At 37.2% G+C, this 18,949-nt stretch overlaps 5 protein-coding genes across 8 annotated transcripts; 2 read left to right on the forward strand and 3 right to left on the reverse strand.

Moving 5' to 3' along the window:
• The first annotated feature begins 299 nt into the window (after positions 1 to 299).
• LOC103957387 (SKP1-like protein 21) lies at positions 300 to 4,144 on the forward strand. Its single transcript, XM_048565949.1, has 7 exons — positions 300 to 369; positions 667 to 986; positions 1,073 to 1,183; positions 1,311 to 1,389; positions 1,668 to 1,768; positions 1,865 to 2,043; positions 2,904 to 4,144. The coding sequence occupies exons 1-7, from the start codon at positions 300 to 302 to the stop codon at positions 3,124 to 3,126; spliced, it is 1,083 nt and encodes a 360-aa protein (XP_048421906.1). The 3' UTR covers positions 3,127 to 4,144.
• Positions 4,145 to 4,297: 153 nt separating this feature from the next.
• On the reverse strand, positions 4,298 to 6,411 carry LOC103957386 (receptor-like protein EIX2). The gene is made up of 2 exons (XM_048566162.1): positions 4,658 to 6,411; positions 4,298 to 4,547 (listed from the first exon to the last, which is right to left on the reverse strand). Exon 1 carries the CDS (start codon positions 6,409 to 6,411, stop codon positions 4,822 to 4,824), a length of 1,590 nt encoding a protein of 529 aa, XP_048422119.1. The 3' UTR covers positions 4,298 to 4,547; positions 4,658 to 4,821.
• A 76-nt stretch (positions 6,412 to 6,487) lies between these two features.
• On the reverse strand, positions 6,488 to 18,869 carry LOC125468107 (receptor-like protein EIX1). The gene is made up of 2 exons (XM_048566169.1): positions 18,719 to 18,869; positions 6,488 to 7,306 (listed from the first exon to the last, which is right to left on the reverse strand). Exon 2 carries the CDS (start codon positions 7,304 to 7,306, stop codon positions 6,488 to 6,490), a length of 819 nt encoding a protein of 272 aa, XP_048422126.1. The 5' UTR covers positions 18,719 to 18,869.
• Positions 9,943 to 15,422, forward strand: LOC103957384 (SKP1-like protein 21). 4 transcript variants are annotated; one of them, XM_048566164.1, is made up of 10 exons: positions 9,943 to 10,118; positions 10,702 to 10,829; positions 11,173 to 11,397; positions 11,583 to 11,774; positions 11,861 to 11,980; positions 12,099 to 12,177; positions 12,456 to 12,556; positions 12,654 to 12,832; positions 13,677 to 13,810; positions 15,283 to 15,422. In XM_048566164.1, exons 2-10 carry the CDS (start codon positions 10,794 to 10,796, stop codon positions 15,318 to 15,320), a joined length of 1,104 nt encoding a protein of 367 aa, XP_048422121.1. In that variant the 5' UTR covers positions 9,943 to 10,118; positions 10,702 to 10,793; the 3' UTR covers positions 15,321 to 15,422. The 4 variants fall into 4 exon arrangements, with proteins under 4 accessions (XP_048422121.1, XP_048422124.1, XP_048422123.1 ...); XM_048566166.1 differs by lacking the exon at positions 15,283 to 15,422 and adding an exon at positions 13,444 to 13,526 and having other exon boundaries at positions 9,944 to 10,118; positions 13,677 to 13,815; XM_048566165.1 differs by having other exon boundaries at positions 9,945 to 10,118; positions 11,861 to 11,971.
• LOC103957447 (receptor-like protein EIX2) lies at positions 15,046 to 18,723 on the reverse strand. Its single transcript, XM_048566161.1, has 3 exons — positions 18,343 to 18,723; positions 15,456 to 16,888; positions 15,046 to 15,345 (listed from the first exon to the last, which is right to left on the reverse strand). The coding sequence occupies exons 1-2, from the start codon at positions 18,716 to 18,718 to the stop codon at positions 15,459 to 15,461; spliced, it is 1,806 nt and encodes a 601-aa protein (XP_048422118.1). The 5' UTR covers positions 18,719 to 18,723; the 3' UTR covers positions 15,046 to 15,345; positions 15,456 to 15,458.
• Positions 18,870 to 18,949: the final 80 nt, after the last annotated feature.

The raw sequence follows: 18,949 nt of genomic DNA on the forward strand, positions 1-18,949 counted from the left end.
ACTTGGCAATCTTTGACAAAAGTGGATACACTATTTGAAATCAAAACTTATTCTAATACTATCAACTCACATCTTACAATTCAACACTCCTCTTTAAGTTTTGAACTGATTTCACACTAAGCATGTCTTTGAGATAGTTGAACCAATCATTGGTTAGAGCCTTAGTGAATATATCTACCACTTGCTCATTTGTTGGACAGTACACTAAGTTAACTATCCCTTCTTGCAATGCATCTTTGATGAAATGGTATCTCCTGTCAATATGCTTCATTTTCTTGTGGAACACATGATTTTTAGTGATGGCAATTGCAGTTGTGTTGTCACACTGCAATGGTGTTGCTTCAGTTTGTAACTCCCCAAAATTTTCAAGTACGAATCTGAGCCAAATGGCATGCGCAGTGGCTTCAGAGACACTAATGTACTCTGCCTCTGCTGTGGAAAGAGCTACATAGTTTTGTTTCACAGAGGCCCATGAAAATACTCCACTGCCAAAAGAGAAAGCATAACCAGAAGTGCTTTAACCATCATCAATAGATCCTCCCTAATCATTGTCACAAAATCTGATTAGCATTGCACTCTTACCCTTCTCATACTCCAAGCCATAATCTAAAGTGCCCTTGATATACCTTAGCACTCTTTTGTCAGTACCAAAATGCTTGTTTGTAGGACTGTGCATAAACCTAGCAAGGAGAATAGCAACATACATTATATCTGGCCAAGTGGCAGTAAGGTATAACAGACTTCCCACAATTCTTCTATATTGTTCCTCACTTGCAGGTCCACTGCCATCATTCTTGCTTAGCTTATCTGATGAAAAATACATCCGAATGAACACAAAGTTGCTCTGTAAGTTGACTACAGCTGCTGACAGCCTCCAACTAAAACCATTGGTGGATCTTACTAGTCGTGCTCTTGCACGAATAATTGAAGGGAAAACACGTGAGGAGATACGTGAAATATTTCATCTCCCTGATGATCTTACAGAGGTCTCCGATGCTTGAGATATCTGTGTATGCTTAGCAAAAACTTGGTGTTTCTTTGTTGTTTTTAACACCACTAAGAAATCATCCAGGAAGAGAAGTTGGAGCCTTTGAAAATTTCAACTGATGATCCACGCATCCGGCTTTTGAATCGATTATATACAAGAAAGAGGAGGGAACTTCAGGAAAGAGAGAAATTGAAGGTGACTTTGGTATTGATGAATCTGAATTCAAAATGTATTTACATAATACGTTTTCTGGCTTTTATACTATGCTAAATAATATATCCTTCTTGTTGGCAGTCATTATTGAACCTTCCATGCTTTTCAGAATGCCGAGCTCGAAGAAGAGCAAAACGATGAACGTTCAGTTGATGATCTCTTGACATTCATTAATGGAGAAATTGGAGGTGTACCTGAGTAATTGCTCTCTTATTCCTTGACTGCATAGTTATTGTTAATTGAGAAATTGGATTTATCATTAAGTAGCTTGTAGTTCCAACGAGCAAATTGCACAACGCACACTTGATACTAATTTTTTCAGGATTGGATTAGCCCACATTATACTGTACTTGGGAGTACTTAAGATTCCATTAAGTGGGATTTGAAGTGTAGTGTCTTAGTCGTCTATTTTTACTTTATTTCCTTTTGAAGGCCTCATTGGAGGTAAGGAAATTATGTTTCAAAGATTCCAAAGGGATTAAAACTTCCAAGAACAAAAAGAAGAATCGCAGGAGAAAAGATCAGCAGAAAAGCACGTGTCTATATGAGGCCAATGAGATCCATGAGGTTTGAATCACTAATTTGGTCTTGAACTTATAATTTCCGCTTGAGTTGTTAGGTAGCTAATTTTTCTTCATTTTTCTTTTCGCCCAAATGTTGTAGGTGTCGAGCAATCTTAACTTTGCTTGCCCCAGTGATGAACTCAACAAATTTATGCCTAGTTCTAGTTTGACATTAAGGCTACAAGATCTAAAGGATGATAGGGTGGAGGACATGATTGGGTTTGATGATGGTGATATTGATGATGAGATTGATCCGGCATTGAAGGAAAAAACTGATAGGTTTGTCTGCAAGTATTTTGGGTTATTACATGATTTGCAATATAATCTTATCTTTTTTAATTTTAGTGGATGAAAAAAATATATATGTCACGTCGAGCAACATTTGGAAGAAAAAGTACGGAATTGAACTGAGTGGTAATAACTTTATCGATGATGACTTTAGTATGAAAAGCTTAAGGAAACAGAATGGTGGATCTCATTATGGTGCAACTTCGTTGCTTTTTTATTTTTATTTTTATTTTTATTTTTATGAACGCAGTTCTGAAATTGAAGATATGCAATTAGAAGATGAAATTTGATACCTGCAAAAGAATTTCAAATTGTGATATGTTTTTCAACGTTGAAGAGTTTGCTTATAAACTAAATAGCTATTAGTGTAGTGGTATTTCTCCATTTCTTTTTTAAACTGTCCCATGTTCAAATCCACTCCTCACCCAGCTAAGAAGATGAAAAAGGTTGCGTAAAAAAGTTGGTCTGTGATAGAAATGAGTAAACATTGGGGACAATGTTTTGCCTTTGCTAGCTCTTTATGGTGGCTCTGAAAGATGTTGGTTTTTGATTTTCTGTGTGTAGTAGTTGTTTGGACATTTTAAATATATATTTGTTTATGTTTATAAAGAAAAAGAGCTCTCATTCTGGTCATCACCATTAAGCATCTGTTGTGAAACATGGTTCCACCCTCCCTCTCTTCTGGTTCTGCAAATCTTTTCTCTCTAGTCAGTATTTTTTAGTTTCTGATAAGGATGTAAATCGAAATTTCAAGTTGCGGCCTCCACCATGGTTCTGCATGTAAATACGCAATTTATAGAGGCAAAACTTGTTCTTGCTGCTGTTACATATTTTCTTAAATCGTTGTTCAGGGAGGTTGAAGATTTTGCTCGGAGGTTAAATTCAGACTGGCCTGAAAGGATGCAAGAGATCCTATCTTTGAGTCAGGAAAGGAGGCCTGTACCATTTTCCATTAATGGAAACGGTTCATTCAGAAGATATGCTTGTATGCTCTCTTTCTCCTTACTTTTTTGTTCCCTTCCGAAAGCTTCTACCATTGTTTTTTTCCTGATACATAAAACCCTTGTCACATAAGTAAATCTGTGCTAAGGTATTTTTGTTACTTTCTTTTGGTAAGTAAGGTTACAAATGCTTTACATGTTTCTCCTTTCAAATGGCTTTTGAACCTAATGACGTGCCATGTTCCTTGAGACCAAGGGTGGAGGGCGAGTGCTAATCCCACTGGGTCTGTGAAACTTACCTATGCAACCCGAAAAGAAATTGTTTTCACCATTCCTCCTTACTATATGATATCCATAAAGTATGTAGTTGTCGAGTGAAAGCTGGAAAGTATAATCTGCTTCCCTGTCTCCTACATGTGGTTTTCCAAAATCTCCTTCTTTTTTTTCCATGGGCTGATGAATATTATTCATTAGATTATCTTTTCGTATTCTTGGTTATTCATAGTTGGCCGTTCTGTTTGTCATGTTATAATTTTATCAAGTGAGAGGAATTGATATTGATATCGATATTGCCCCCCTTCCCTGTTCACTTAGTTGGCTGTGCATTAGCTATTTGACAAGTGATATTCCCTCACTCAGACAAGCTTAATTCCACTAGTATTGTAACAATCCTGAATGTTTGATCAACGTTTGAATACATTGTATAACATCTCTTTCTTCTGAATCGTATGTTATTCACCGAAGGATCAGAACAAGAGACAAACATTAAACTCAAGAGCACTTATTCAGCATTACATTCCCGGTTACTCATCTTACCACTCGTGCATACTGGATTACATCCAGAGTGGAAACGGCTCGAACAAAACTCTTATCGGCCAAAGGCTGGAACAATTTTGACCAGATGCTAACAGGCTACCAAGAGTTCCTATTCTCATTTATTTGGACCCAAACATAATTATTCTTCCCCTTCATAATTTAATCTTCTTCTTTTGTTGGGGTAATTAGCTGGGGTTGGATTTTGGGGGCAACTGTTTGTATGTTAGGGCAACAAATAAATCAAAAAATAATACTTCTGCCCCTATTTTTATGAGCCAAACTTGTCCGTTTATCACGAGCTTGTATGAGGTTACACGAACTTTGTCGTCTCACTTATTTTGGCATTTGTTTAACAAGTTCAATATAATTTTGAAATTTTAATTCATGTCCTTTGTTTAGTGCCATTCTTTTTAGTCTCTTACACACAACTCTTCGATCCTGGTTTTCAATTTGGAATGTAGTTTATTCATCCATTAATTCATAACACATTGAGAAAAATTGAAACTAAAACCATAAATACTTGTGTGAAATTACAACTCGACAATGAGTCAAATACATCTACCTTTAATGTATTTGGAGAAATTCCAACTTATTGTTACAAGTAATAGTAGAGCTCTTCATTCTGTAAAATCTCTTCCCCCATAACTTAAAAGTTATTGCATTCTTCTTCTCCTTCAGGCTCCTCAAACCGAAAGCTGAAGGGTTTAGCATGAAGTACCAAACAAGACGATGAACGAGCTACAAAAATTCAGGTAAACCACAGGCATTAGCTGTTAGCCAAGAGTTTAAAAGAGAAGAAGACATGTATGTTAATTGCAATATTATTCATTATGTCACAGAAAACTTACAGTTTAGTCATCGGGCATTCTTCGTTGCCTGAACAATGTCACCCCGACATTAAGCCAATAATTCAAACCATTCAAGAGCTTGGAGTATGTGTATCTCCATGACCTATTGAATATCAAACTCCCACAAACTCCCCAGAATCCAACAGCAAATCCAAGCCCCAAACTCACGTAAAATTCGGAGTTATAAACCCGTCATTATTATCTTCATCTTGATTCCCAAGCACCGGCTGCTCCTCTGGAGTTGTTTCCTCAGAAGAGCACGTCTGAAGTGGAATTCCACAAAGGAGAGGATTTCCGGCAAAAACAGAGGGCTCATAAATTTGAAGCTGAGGTCCTATGGGAATCCTTCCAGACAGGTTGTTGTTGGACAAGTCCAACTTACCAAGGCCAGATATTCCAGTGAGACTCGTTGGAATTGTACCATGTATTTGGTTGTTTGACAAATCAAGCAAATCTAAGGACTGCAACTTCCTGATATTTGGAGTTATTTGACCTGTTAAGTTGTTTCTTGATAGGTTTAAAGAAACCAACCCAACAAGGTCAGTGATTTCACAAGGAATCTCTCCCGTTAATCGGTTACTTGACAGATGAATACTCTTTACAAGCCCCAGAATGCTTTTGTATTTGGACATCATGCCTTTCCATATCAAGGATGCTTCGTCATCATAACTATAACTAGTGAGAGAAGTGGAGTTTACATAAATGGTATGAGTGATAGTTAGACTTGAACTTCCTCTTAGAGCCAAATTGGTCAAATTGTTGAGGCATTTGGGTATACTTCCGGAGATATTGTTCATCGATAAATCCAAAATTTGAATGCTTCTCATATTACACATTTGTAACGGAATGTTTCCATAGAAGTGATTAAAACGAAGGATAAGGATAGTCAAATTTGGAAGTCCATACCCTAACCATTCAGGTATTGGCCCTGATAAGTTATTATCTGCAACATCAAAAACTACTAGGCTTGAACAATTGTTCAAGGATGAAGGCAATTCCCCCACAAATCCATTATTGTTTAGGTTCAACGTTCGAATAGAAAATAAAGAGCCCATTGTGGTAGGAATTCTCCCCAAAAAATGGTTGTCACTCAAATCAAGAATTAAAAGATTTTTGAAATGGGTCCAGCAATCGGGAAGTTGTCCGTCTAAATGGTTGCTCGAGAGATCAAGCAACGTTAAATTACTTGCCTTCATTGGAAACAAGAAAGAAAAAGACCCTGAAAAATTATTGTGGGACAGATCAAGAGATGACGCTTTTAATAGGAATGGAGGGACTTGACCTTCCAATTGGTTCCAACTCAAATTTAGTAGACGAGGGTAATATAAAAAATCAATTTGCGAGTTTGGAATTGTTCCCCTAATTTGGTTGTTGGAGAGATCTACCGAACCAATTTCATGATGATGAGACAGCCTTTCCCAAAACCAACTGGGAAGAGTATCAGATATTCCTGCATTAGAAATATCAAGGACTGAATAACTTGTCTGAGTTTGAAGCCAATTTGGAAAATGTGGGCCCATCTTGCAAGACCCCAAGAATATGGAATCCAATTGGAAAGGGGGAACCCATTTAGAATGGAAGTTTAAAGTTAGTGAGGCAGAGGACAGACCAAGACATCTTAATTTGGAGAGACCCGAGAAATGACTTTCTGAAATCACCCCTTGAAATTGGTTAAAAGAGAGATCTAGATATGCAAGAGAGCTCATGTTTCCAATGACATCGGGAAATAAGCCAGTTAATTGGTTGAAAGACATGTCAAGATGACCAAGAGTGGCATTGTATTTGGACAACCAAAGAAATATGGAAGAAGTGAGTTCGTTGGAACTAAGGTCAACATGAGCAAGAGGATGTAGAAGAATTTATGTTAAAAAGAGAAGTGGAATGAATTGCAGGAGAAGGAAGACTGCAATTTAACAGTGTCAAGTTTGTAAGTTTGGGGAGCTTACTAACCGTTTCCAACCAATCAGGAACATTACTAAGATTGTTGTAACTCAGGTCCAAATATGTTAAAGAAGAAAGCTGAGGTAGCCATGAATTGAGATTTTCTACATTAGCAAAATGATTGAAGCTGAGATCAAGATGTTGCAAGTGGGTAAGGTTTCCAACTTGACTTGGAAATTGACCACCAAAAGAAGCACCAAAGAGATCGAGGTATCTTAAACTGGAAAGAGAACCAATGAAATCTGGAAGTCGGATCCCATTGAAGTTTATCCACGAAAGATCCAAATATTTCAAATGCTGCAACTCAATCAGTTTAGGATTCATCATCTTACCTTGCAAATAATATCGGATAAAGTGCGGGTGTCCTTTCTGATCAAATGAGCGAGTTCGATGGTAACTTTCCAATCCAAGATCAAGTTGAATAACATGGTTGGTACGGTTGCTGCAGTGGACGCCTACCCATTTGCAACAATCTTGCTTGTGTTCTTCTATTCCCCACGAAGAGAGGAAGTTGTTGTCATCCACGAGGCCTTGTTTGAAAGCAAGGAGTGCTTCTCTTTCCCTCTCAATGCACCGCATCACTTCTCCTGAAGAAATATTGTTGAATCCAAGAGAAGGGGAAGGGTTGACAACACATGGTAGTAAAATTACCACCACAATTAAAGCACGAAAGAGTTTGTTCAAGCACCTGATTCCGTCACCCTCCATCTTAATTGAACTAAATCAACCAAGAGACAATTGAAGAAGGAAGAAAACTGTGGATACAGGATTTTGATTTACAAGAAGCTGCAAATGGGGTTCAAAATGGTCAGGAATTTTGTTGGGTGGGTGGGTGGGTTAGGTTGGGTTGTGTGGTCCGTGTTGGCTGAGGGCATGCGTGGCTGTGATGAAATTGTAGGATATGCATTAATGAAGATAACACGTACAACCATAGGGTGCATATGGCTTCATTAAAAATCTTGCTTAGAATTTCAAACCCGTCGAAGGGAAAAAGTATGTTCCACACCAAACAATAGATAGTAAGAATAACATTTTTGTTATTCTTGCTCTATTTTTCACTAGATTGACTTGTCTTTTTGGTGTGAAATTGTTTTTTATTTTTATACAACGACATATATTTACACTATAAGAGTAAATATTGTATCAAACTCACAATTTTACAAGATTAAAATTTCACATGTGACAATCCGTCCTTAATTCTATGATTTTATAAATTTTAAAAATGTGAATTTACGAAAATGCTCTAGAGGCAAAGATTTTGACTTTCGTTGACCATCGGTTTGAGAGTCGTAGGATTTATTCTTTTAGCGTATCCTCGTAGTACTCATCACTACGAACACATAGGCTAAAGCTGTTTACGAGTCCAGATTGTAACGATATAGTTACGGACATTTGAAGTTGTTTTACTAATGTATGGATTTGAAAGTAATTAACTCTCACAATGTGGGAATTGTAACCAATCAGAAATTAGGGAGGAATGAGTGGACCAATCAGACAAAGGGCTAGGGACCAATTAGAAGAAAAAGGGGGCATCCAATCAGGAGGGAGGATCTCCCTCTTCCCGTCGACCGGACCCATGACAAAACCGGTTTCGACCTGGTTCTATTTCCGACCAATTTCCACCACTTTTTCCAACGAAATTCACCCATTCTTCACCTGCTACTTCCCATCTACCATTTCTGCCCAAGATCGAAGGGTTTTAAGAACCAATTTCGTGAGAACAGCACCAGTGGGTGCGAGGAAACTTTGATGGCGATCCACCATTTCTAAAGCGTTTATCTTCAATTACCATCACCAAAATACTCCTCAAGAGGTCAGGAACAAAGCCCAATCAGTGGTTGGAGTGTCGGAGTTGATTTGAGGACGAATCAAGAACATCAAAATTCTAGGGTTCCGGTGGGTTCATAGCTATTTGGAGCTTTTTACGACCAAATTGAACTTAGTCATAGGTATAAAACTTGCTCTACTCATTAAGATCTTCATTTTTGTGAAATTTAAAATTTTTTAGAAATAGTTGATTTTTTAGTAAAGTATGCACCCTTTAGCTAATTAAAAATTATATACAACAGGTGGTTGATTCTCTCTAGTGGATAGACACTTTTTATTTTTGTTTTTTTAAAGAGGAGTAATATTGTTTGTAATATAAAAAAGAACCCTAATATGCATAGAGAAAGCGGATGGGCCAAATTTAAATCAGAGAACATGAGTATGAACTCATCCATGACCAAAGCCCACACCAAAAGGTCGTTAGTTGAGGTCCAACGAGTTCGATGATTAGGATTAGTCCAATTCCACATCAGCATTGTTATTCCTATTTTTTCATCAAAGTGCATTTTCCAATCTTTAACTTCAGCAGCATTAACTCTTAAACCCAATTTAACAATTTGAATTAGTTTTTTAATTCTCCAATTTTCGCGAAGAAACTTCACACTGGGCAGCAGTTACTAAAACAACAATAATTTTTGTTTCATACATTGGTATCACAAAAGGTAAAAGCCTCTAAAAACTAAATATGGATTCCATCCATATATGGCACACCATCAAATTCTTCCCGATCTAGTCTCGGCAAATTAATCTTCGTGACACTCCACCAGCAACATTCTAGCACTTTGACAAATCTTGCTTCAAATCTTCCTTTTTCCATATATGTAAAAAACGACTCAAATATAAAAGAAACTACACAAAATAGTGAAGAAAAGGATAATAAAAGTAATGACTGATTAAACACTTATCAACTGACTACGTGATGTATTAGTGACATGACTCATAAGAGAATATGCCCTACGAAGAAGAAATATTTTTGTCCAGAGTTCAGACCAGGTGGCTCATACGAATGAGGATTCTCTTTGTGAAGATTCAAAGAATTTTTTAATCGTATATTCGTTCATAGTAAATCGTACAACTAACTTTTATTAGATATTATTTATATTTAATTTTAAATAAAATATTTAAAATAACTTATGATCGTACAATGTACGATGACTAAACATAATTAAAAGATTTTCAGAATCCTTAAAAAGAAGATTCAAGGAGGATCATCAGTCGGCTCATACGGTCCATACACAAAAATCATTCCTTACCCCACCCTTATTGTTCCATATTCATTCGCCCCTATTTGTGCCCTGCTCACAACACTAATGATACTGAATATTCAATGTCCAACTATCTAAAGGGCGTACGGGCCTCATTGATAGGGACCATTTTCAATCGAAGGCTGCTAATTACCAGCTCACATTGATGATCAATATGATCCGATGATTAAGGTGGGCCCGCACCAGGAAGTGTACAAACAAACAACGATAATCAATCAAATCAAAATAAATACAAGAGGTCAGGAAACCCTAACGAAACGCTGACGTGTGATTTGCAGACCTTTTGATTTTTGACGCAATTTCAGTCACACAAGAGGCCTTTTTTTTTCCCTAAAATTTATTCGCAATTTTATCCATTTTTTGGGATTCGCCGACAACTGCCAAATCTCTGCAATTCAAAGCTACCCTACCTGGAATCCGTACATTTCGTATGTCTCCTTCGTGTTAATTAATTATCTATCCTTTTGCTTTTCATTACCATGTTTTTTTCCCCCTTCTGGATGCCTGTTTGGTTGCCCAGAAAGTGCAGGAAAAATGGAAATGATTGAATGGAAAAATGAAATTGCTAAGTACCCTTTAATCCGGAGCTTGCTGAACTAAAATCTTTAGGAAAACAATCATTTATTTGTAATAAAAGTTAGTTTAATCGAGAAATTCAGCTAAAATACCTATGAATTGCAATTTTTCTCACTTGATTTAGGGCAATATAATCACCAGAATGCTTTTTCATGTACTTTGGAATAAATGGAATTAAGTTTAGTGGAAATATATATGTATGAAGTATAGATTTGTTAAGAAAAATTGGAACTTGTATTGTTTCATGGCAAGTAAGAGCTGGGTTTATGTTTTGAGAGCGATATTCTAATCTAATCTAAACGATGGAGTGGGGATTGCAAAGGGTGGTTTACCGCCCTAGCTAACTTGGGTTTATGTTAAATTTGTGTAAACTTTAATTTTGGTTAAGGATTTGCATAAAAGGGCTGCTAATTATAATTTTGTTTGACTTAACAGGGTATCAGCAAGTTGTTGCATAAGAACATAAAGCTGTTTTCTTGTGCCTGCTGCACTCCAGTTTTTAAGCCTCAGAACTTGGGATTGTTCAAATGTCAGAAGGTGACATGACTGTTATTAAACCTGAGGTATTATCACTTTCCTGTACGCTTTCTTCGTGCTTCTTTTTGTGCCCCTCGTTCCTTTTTTTCCACTATGTTGTGTCGTCTTTGTCTAGTGTTTAATAGATAAATGCATTATGTTTTCTTTTCTTTGTTCTTCAAGCCATAGTCGAATCGATTGTTTTCTGTTTTTCGTTTCTTTTGAGTGCTTGTAGCTGCCTTTACTTGTTGAGTGTTAATTTGTTCTCTCTTTTTATTTTTGTTTATTTGGAGGGGGTGAAGGTGGGTGGGTTGCTTAACTGTTTCATATTTTTCGTTTACTCTGTAATGTTGGAATTCTAAAGCCACATCGGTGCCAACTCATTCTCAGATGATGAAGTCTTACATCTGGCTTCAGACTACCGACGGTTCAATCCAACAAGTGGAACAAGAGGTTGCCATGTATTGCCCCATGATATGCAAAGAAAATATACAGAAAGGGATGGGAGCTTCCAAGAATCATGCAATATCTCTTCCTGAAAGAGTCAGTACTGCAATGTTGAGCTTAATTCTTGATTACTGCAGGTTTCATCAAGTACCAGGTCGCTCGAACAAGGTTCTGCATGTTTTTGGAATGTCATTCTGTTTTCCTTCTTTCTGAGTCTATGCCCTCAGTCTGTTTTGCATAAATTTGAGCTACTGAGGACATTAATCTCCACCTGCACACTGGATTAAATGTTTACTCTGATGCTGGTGTAAACTCGGCACGCTCATATGACTTGGCACCACTTGTTTATGTAGGAGTGCAAGGCTTTTGATGAAAAATACATCCGAATGGACACAAAGTTGCTCTGTGAGTTGACTACAGCTGCTGACAGCCTCCAATTAAAACCATTGGTGGATCTTACTAGTCGTGCTCTTGCACGAATAATTGAAGGGAAAACACCTGAGGAGATACGTGAAATATTTCATCTCCCTGATGATCTTACAGAGGTCTCCGATGCTTGAGATATCTGTGTATGCTTAGCAAAAACTTGGTGTTTCTTTGTTGTTTTTAACACCACTAAGAAATCATCCAGGAAGTGAAGTTGGAGCCTTTGAAAAATTCAACTGACGATCCACGCATCCGGCTTTTGAATCGATTATATGCAAGAAAGAGGAGGGAACTTCAGGAAAGAGAGAAATTGAAGGTGACTTTGGTATTTGATGAATCTGAATTCAAAACGTATTCCATAATACGTTTTCTGGCTTTTATACTATGCTAAATAATATATCCTTCTTATTGGTAGTCATTATTGAACCTTCCATACTTTTCAGAATGCCGAGCTTGAAGAAGAGCAAAACGATGAACGTTCAGTTGATGATCTCTTGTCATTCATTAATGGAGAAATTGGAGGTATACCTGAGTAATTGCTCTCTTATTCCTTGACTGCATAGTTATTGTTAATTGAGAAATTGGATTTATCATTGAGTTGCCTGTAGTTCCAACGAGCAAATTGCACAGTGCACACTTGATACTAATTTTTTCAGGATTGCATTAGCCCACATTATACTGTACTTGGGAGTACTTAAGATTCCTTTAAATGGGATTTGAAGTGTAGTGTCTTAGTCGTCTATTTTTACTTTATTTCCTTTTGAAGGCCTCATTGGAGGTAAGGAAATTATGTTTCACAGATTCCAAAGGGATTAAAACTTCCAAGAACAAAAAGAAGAATCGCAGGAGAAAAGATCAGCAGAAAAGCACATGTCTATATGAGGCTAATGAGATCCATGAGGTTTGAATCACTAATTCGGTCTTGAACTTATACATTTCCGCTTGAGTTGTTAGGTAGCTAATTTTTCTTCATTTTTCTTTTCGCCCAAATGTTGTAGGTGTCGAGCAATCTTAACTTTGCTTGCCCCAGTGATGAACTCAACAAATTTACGCCTAGCTCTAGTTTGACATTAAAGCTACAAGATCTAAAGGATGATAGGGTGGAGGATATGATTGGGTTTGATGATGGTGATATTGATGATGAGATTGATCCGGCATTGAAGGAAAAAATTGATAGGTTTGCCTGCAACTATTTTGGGTTATTACATGATTTGCAATATAATCTTATCTTTTTTAATTTTAGTGGACTGAAAAAAAATATATATATCACGTTGAGCAACATGTGGAAGAAAAGTTACTGAATTGAACTGAATGGTAATAACTTTGTCGATGATGACTTTAGTTATGGAAAGCCTAAGGAAACAGAATGGTGGATCTCATTACGGTGCAACTTCGTTGCTTTTTTATTTTATTTTTTTATGAATGCAGTTCTGAAATTGAAGATATGCAATTAGAAGATGAAATTTGATACCTGCAAAAGAATTTCAAATTGTCATATGTTTTTCAATGTTGCAGAGTTTGCTTAAAAACTAAATAGCTATTAATGTAGTGGTATTTCTCCACTTCTTTTTTAAACTGTCCCATGTTCAAATCCACTCCTCACCCAGCTAAGAAGATGAAAAAGGTTGCGTAAAAAAGTTGGTCTGTGATAAAAATGAGTAAACATTGGGGACAATGTTTTGCCTTTGCTAGCTCTTTATGGTGGCTTTGAAAGATGTTGGTTTTTGATTTTCTGTGTGCAATAGTTGTTTGGACATTTTAAATAAATATTCGTTTATGTTTATAAAGAAAAAGAGCTCTCATTCTGGTCATCACCATTAAGCATCTGTTGTGAAACATGGTTCCGGCCGCCCACTCTTCTGGTTCTGCAGGTCTTTTTCTCTCTAGTCAGTATTATTTTATTTTCTGATAAACTGGAATTTCAAGTTGCATCCTCCACCATGGTTCTGCATGTGAATATGCAATTTTTAGAGACAACTTGTTCTTGCTGCTGTGACATATTTTCTTAAATCGCTGTTCAGGGAGGTTGAAGATTTTGCTCGGAGGTTAAATTCAGACTGGCCTGAAAGGATGCAAGAGATCTTATCTTTCGGTCAGGAAAGGAGGCCTGTACCATTTTCCATTAATGGAAACGGTTATTTGAGAAGATATGCTTGTATGTTCTCTTTCTTCTTGCTTTTTTGTTACCTTCCGAAAGCTTCTTCCATTGTTTTTTTCCTGATACACAATACTCTTGTCACATAAGTAAATCTGTGCTAAGATATTTTCGTTACTTTCTTTTGGTAAGTAAGGTTGCAAATGCTTTACATGTTTCTCCTTTCAAATAGCTTTTAAACCTAATGATATGCCATGTTCCTTGAGACCAAGGGTGGAGGGCGAGTGCTAATCCCGGTGGGTCTATGAAACTTAGCTATGCAACCCGAAAAGAAATTGTTTTCACCATTCCTCTTTACTATATGATATCCATAAAGTATATAGTTGTGGAGTGAAAGCTGGAAAGTATAATCTGTTTCCCTGTCTCCTACGTGTGGTTTTCCAAAATCTTTTTCTTTTTTTTTCATGGGCTGATGAATAGTTTTCATTAGAATTTCTTTTCGTACTCCTGGTTATTCATAGTTGGCCGTTCTGTTTCTGTCACGTTATAATTTTACCAAGTGAGAGGAATTGATATTGATATCAATATTGCTCCCTTTCCCTGTTCACTTAGTTGGCTGTGCATTAGCTATTTGATTAGTGTATCTGTTTTATCCGCTTCTGAATCGTATGTTATTCACCAACAAGAGACAAACATTAAACTCAAGAGCACTTATTCAGCATTACATTCCCTGTTACTCATCTTACCACTCGTGCATACGGAGTCGAAACGGCTGGAACAAAACTCTTATCGGCCAAAGGCTGGAACAATTTTGGCCAGATGCTAACAGGCTACCAAGAGTTCCTATTCTCATTTATTTGGACCCCAAACATAATTATTTTTTTTCCCTTCTTCATAATTTAATCTTCTTCTTTTGTTGGGGTAATTAGCTGGAGTTGGATTTGGGGGCAACTGTTTGTATGTTAGGGCAACAAATAAATAAAAAAATATATATAATAATTTTGCCTCTGTTTTCATGAGCCAAACTTGTTCGTTTATCACAAGCTTGTATGATGTTTCACAAATGGGAGAAATTTTTAGTTGTGACGGGAACACAAGTGGTATACCACGTGTTTTAATAGGAATGGTGAGAAATTTTATTTTTTAAGTTATTAACTTTTTAGCACACATATTCCATCATTTGTTTAGGGTCGTGTTTCTTATTTTGGCGTTTGCATAACAAGTTCAATGTAGTTTTGAAATTTTACCTTCGTTTAGTGCCGCTTTTTTTAGTGTCTTACACAGCTCTTCAATCCTGGCTTTCAATTTGGAATGCAGTTTATTCATCCATTAATTCATACAAATTGGGAAAAATTGAAACTAAAACCATAAATACTTGTGTGAAATTACAACTCGACAATGATCCAAATACATCTACCTCTAATGTATATGGAGAAATTCCAACTTATTGTTACAAGTAACAGTAGAGCTCTTCATTCTGTAAAATCTCTTCTTCGATAACCTTAAGTTATTGCATTCTTCTTCTCCTTCAGGCTCCTCCTCAAACCGAAAGCCGAAAGGGTTAGCATGAAGTACCAAACAAGACGATGAACGAGCTACAAAAATTCAGGTAAACCATAGGCGTTAGCCGTTAGCCGGGATTTTAAAAGAGAAGAAGACATGTATGTTAATTGTAATATTATTCATTATGTCACAAAAAACTTACAGTTTATTCATCGAGCATTCTTCGTTGCCTGAACAATGTCACCCTGACATAAAGCCAATCATTTAAACCATTCAAGAGCTTGAAGTACGTGTATCTCCATGACCGGTTGAATATCAAACTCCCACAAACTCCCCAGAATCCAATGACAAATCCAAGCCCCAAAGTCACATAAAATCCAGGTGTTATAAACCCATCATTATCTTCATCTTGATTCTCAACCACCGGTTTCTCCTTCAAGGTTGTTTCCTTAGGAGAGCACATATGTTCAAGTGGAATTCCACAAAGAAGAGGATTTCCGGCAAAAACAGAGGTGTCATAGGGTTGTAGTTGAGACCCGATGGGAATTTTTCCAGACAGGTTGTTGTTGGACAAGTCCAACTTACCAAGGCTAGATATTCCAATGAGACTTGTTGGAATTGTACCATGTATTTGGTTGTTTGACAAATCAAGCAAATCTAAAGACTGCAACTTCCCTATTTTTGGAGTTATTTGACCTGTTAAGTTGTTTCTTGATAGGTTTAAAGAAATCAACCCCACAAGATCAGTAACTTCACTAGGAATCTCTCCTGTTAATTGATTACTTGACAGATGGATACTCTTTACAAGCCCCAGAGTACTTTTGTATTTGGACATTATTCCATTCCATATCAAGGATGCTTCGTCACGATAACCACCCATAGCAGTGAAGAATGACTCTGGGTGAGTGATGATTAGACTTGAACTTCCTCTTAGAGCCAAATTAGTCAAATTGTTGAGACATTTGGGTATACTTCCGGAGATGCTATTGATCGAAAAATCTAGAATCTGAATGCTTCCCATATTACACAATTGTGATGGAATGCTTCCATAGAAGTGATTAGAACGGAGGATAAGAATAGTCAAATTTGGAAATCCAACCCCTAACCATTCAGGTATCAAACCTGATAATTTATTTTCTCCAACATCAAAAACCACGAGACTTGTACAGTTCTTCAAAGATGAAGGCAATTCTCCCACAAGTCCATTATTGTTTAGGTTCAATGTTTGAATTGAAGATAAAGAGCCCATTGTGGCAGGAATTCTCCCCAAAAAATGGTTGTCACTCAAATCAAGAACTAAAAGATTTTTGAAATGAGTCCAGTAATCGGGAAGTTCTCCATGTAAATGGTTGCTCGAGAGATCAAGCAATCTTAAATTACTTGCGTTAATTGGAATCAACCCTGAAAACTTATTGTGGGAGAGAAGGAGAGATGACGAGGCTTTCAATAGGAATGGAGGGACTTCACCTTCCAATTGGTTCCAACTCAAATTTAGTCGACGAGAGAACCATACAAAATTGATTTGCGAGTTTGGAATTGTTCCTCTAATTTGGTTGTTGGAGAGATCTACATAACCAATTTCAGGAGCATGAGACAGCCTTTCCCAAAGCCAACTTGGAAGGATATCAGAAATTCCTGCATTAGAAATATCAAGGCTCCAATAACTTTTCTGAGTTCGAAGCCAATTTGGAAAATGTGGACCCATCTTGCAAGACCCCAAGAATATAGAATCCAATTGGAAGGGAGGAACCCATGTAGAATGGAAGTTTAAAGTTAGGGAGGTAGAGGACAGAGACAAATATCTTAATCTGGAGAGACCCGAGAAATGACTTTCTGAAATCACCCCTTCAAATTGGTTAGAAGAGAGATCTAGATATGCAAGAGAGCTCATGTTTCCAATGACATCGGGAAATAAGCCAGTTAACTGGTTGTAAGAGACGTCAAGATGAACAAGGCTGGCATTGTATTTGGACAACCAAAGAAATATGGAAGAAGTGAGTTGGTTGGAACCGAGGTCAACATGAGCAAAAGATTTTGAAGAATTTATGTTAAAAAGAGTACTGGAATGGATTACAGGAGAAGACCACACCCCTGTAATGTCAAGTTTGTAAGTTTAGGGAGCTTACTAACTATTTCCAGCCAGTCAGGAACATTACTGAGATTATGGTAACTCAGGTCCAAATATGTTAAAGCAGAAAGATGAGGCAGCCATGAATTCAGATTTTCTACATTAGCAAAGTTATTGGATCTGAGATCAAGATGAACAAGGCTGGCATTGTATTTGGACAACCAAAGAAATATGGAAGAAGTGAGTTGGTTGTAATTGAGGTCAACATGAGCAAGAGATCTGGAAGAATTTATGTTAAAAAGAGTACTGGAATGAATTAGAGGAGAAGGAAGACTGCAATAAGACAGAGACAAGTTTGTAAGTTTAGGGAGCTTATTAACTACTTCCAGCCAGTCAGGAACATTACTGAGATTATTGTAACTCAGGTCCAAATATGTTAAAGCAGAAAGATGAGGCAGCCATGAATTCAGATTTTCTACATTAGCAAAGTTATTGGATCTGAGATCAAGATGAACAAGGCTGGCATTGTATTTGGACAACCAAAGAAATATGGAAGAAGTGAGTTGGTTGTAATTGAGGTCAACATGAGCAAGAGATCTGGAAGAATTTATGTTAAAAAGAGTACTGGAATGAATTAGAGGAGAAGGAAGACTGCAATAAGACAGAGACAAGTTTGTAAGTTTAGGGAGCTTATTAACTACTTCCAGCCAGTCAGGAACATTACTGAGATTATTGGAACTCAGATCCAAATATGTTAAAGCAGAAAGATGAGGCAGCCATGAATTCATGTTTTCTACATTAGCAAAGTGATTGGACCTGAGATCAAGATATTGCAAGCGTGTAAGGTTTCCGACCTGGCTTGGAAATCGACCACCAAAAGAAGCAGTCCAGAGATCGAGGTGTCTTAAATTGGAAAGAGAACCAATGAAATATGGAAGTTGGGTCCCAGTGAAGTCAACGGAAGAAAGGTCCAAATATTTCAAATGCTGCAACTCAATTAGTTCAGGACTCATCATTTTACCTTGAAAATAATATTCGGGATACTCCGGCTGTCCTTTCTGTTGAAGTGAGTAAGCTTCATTCAAAAAATACCACCCAAGATCAAGTTGAGTAACATGGTTGGTTCGGTTGCTGCAGTGGATGCCTACCCATTTGCAACAATCTTGCTTGTGTTCTTCTCTTCCCCACGAAGAGAGGAGATTGTAGTCATCCACGAGGCCCTGTTTGAAAGCAAGGAGCGCTTCTCTTTCCCTCTCAAAGCACCTCGTCACTCCCGCTGAAGAAATATTATTGACTCCAAGGGAAAGGGAAGGGTTGACAACACATTGTAGTAACATTACCACCACAATTAAAGCACGAAAGAGTTTGTTCAAGCACCTGATTCCGTCACCCTCCATCTTAATTGAACTAAATCATCCAAGAGACAATTGAAGAAGGAAGAAAAACTGTGGATTCAGGATTTTGATTTAGGAGCAAAAGGAAAGCTGCAAGTGTAGTTCAAATGGTGAGGACTCGGGGTATGGAAAACAACCGACAGTGTAATGTGTTGGGTGTGAATAAATGTTGGTTGGGAACACTAAGTTTTATAGTTTGTTAGAATAATGTATTTGCCTTAGAGTTAGGCATGG

This window comes from the organism of the source record quoted next, unplaced genomic scaffold (assembly GCF_019419815.1).
Source record: "Pyrus x bretschneideri cultivar Hongxiangsu unplaced genomic scaffold, Pyrus_bretschneideri_v1 Contig40, whole genome shotgun sequence".
Classification (NCBI taxonomy): Eukaryota; Viridiplantae; Streptophyta; class Magnoliopsida; order Rosales; family Rosaceae; genus Pyrus; species Pyrus x bretschneideri.

What these genes read in the sequence shown, in the direction of transcription:
- LOC103957447 (XM_048566161.1), bottom strand. Translation starts at nt 18,718, where the DNA reads ATGGAGGGTGACGGAATCAGGTGCTTGAACAAACTCTTTCGTGCTTTA. An exon ending in TCCCGAATATTATTTTCAAG is followed by an intron (nt 16,889 to 18,342) that starts GTAAAATGATGA and finishes TTTCTAATGCAG; the next exon opens with GAATTTCTGATATCCTTCCA.
- LOC103957386 (XM_048566162.1), bottom strand. Translation starts at nt 6,411, where the DNA reads ATGTCTTTCAACCAATTAACTGGCTTATTTCCCGATGTCATTGGAAAC.
- LOC103957387 (XM_048565949.1), top strand. Translation starts at nt 300, where the DNA reads ATGGCAATTGCAGTTGTGTTGTCACACTGCAATGGTGTTGCTTCAGTT. An exon ending in TCCCTGATGATCTTACAGAG is followed by an intron (nt 987 to 1,072) that starts GTCTCCGATGCT and finishes GAAATCATCCAG; the next exon opens with GAAGAGAAGTTGGAGCCTTT. An exon ending in AGGCCAATGAGATCCATGAG is followed by an intron (nt 1,769 to 1,864) that starts GTTTGAATCACT and finishes CAAATGTTGTAG; the next exon opens with GTGTCGAGCAATCTTAACTT.
- LOC103957384 (XM_048566164.1), top strand. Translation starts at nt 10,794, where the DNA reads ATGTCAGAAGGTGACATGACTGTTATTAAACCTGAG. An exon ending in AGAAATTGAAGGTGACTTTG is followed by an intron (nt 11,981 to 12,098) that starts GTATTTGATGAA and finishes CATACTTTTCAG; the next exon opens with AATGCCGAGCTTGAAGAAGA. An exon ending in TTATTTGAGAAGATATGCTT is followed by an intron (nt 13,811 to 15,282) that starts GTATGTTCTCTT and finishes CTTCTCCTTCAG; the next exon opens with GCTCCTCCTCAAACCGAAAG.
- LOC125468107 (XM_048566169.1), bottom strand. Translation starts at nt 7,306, where the DNA reads ATGGAGGGTGACGGAATCAGGTGCTTGAACAAACTCTTTCGTGCTTTA.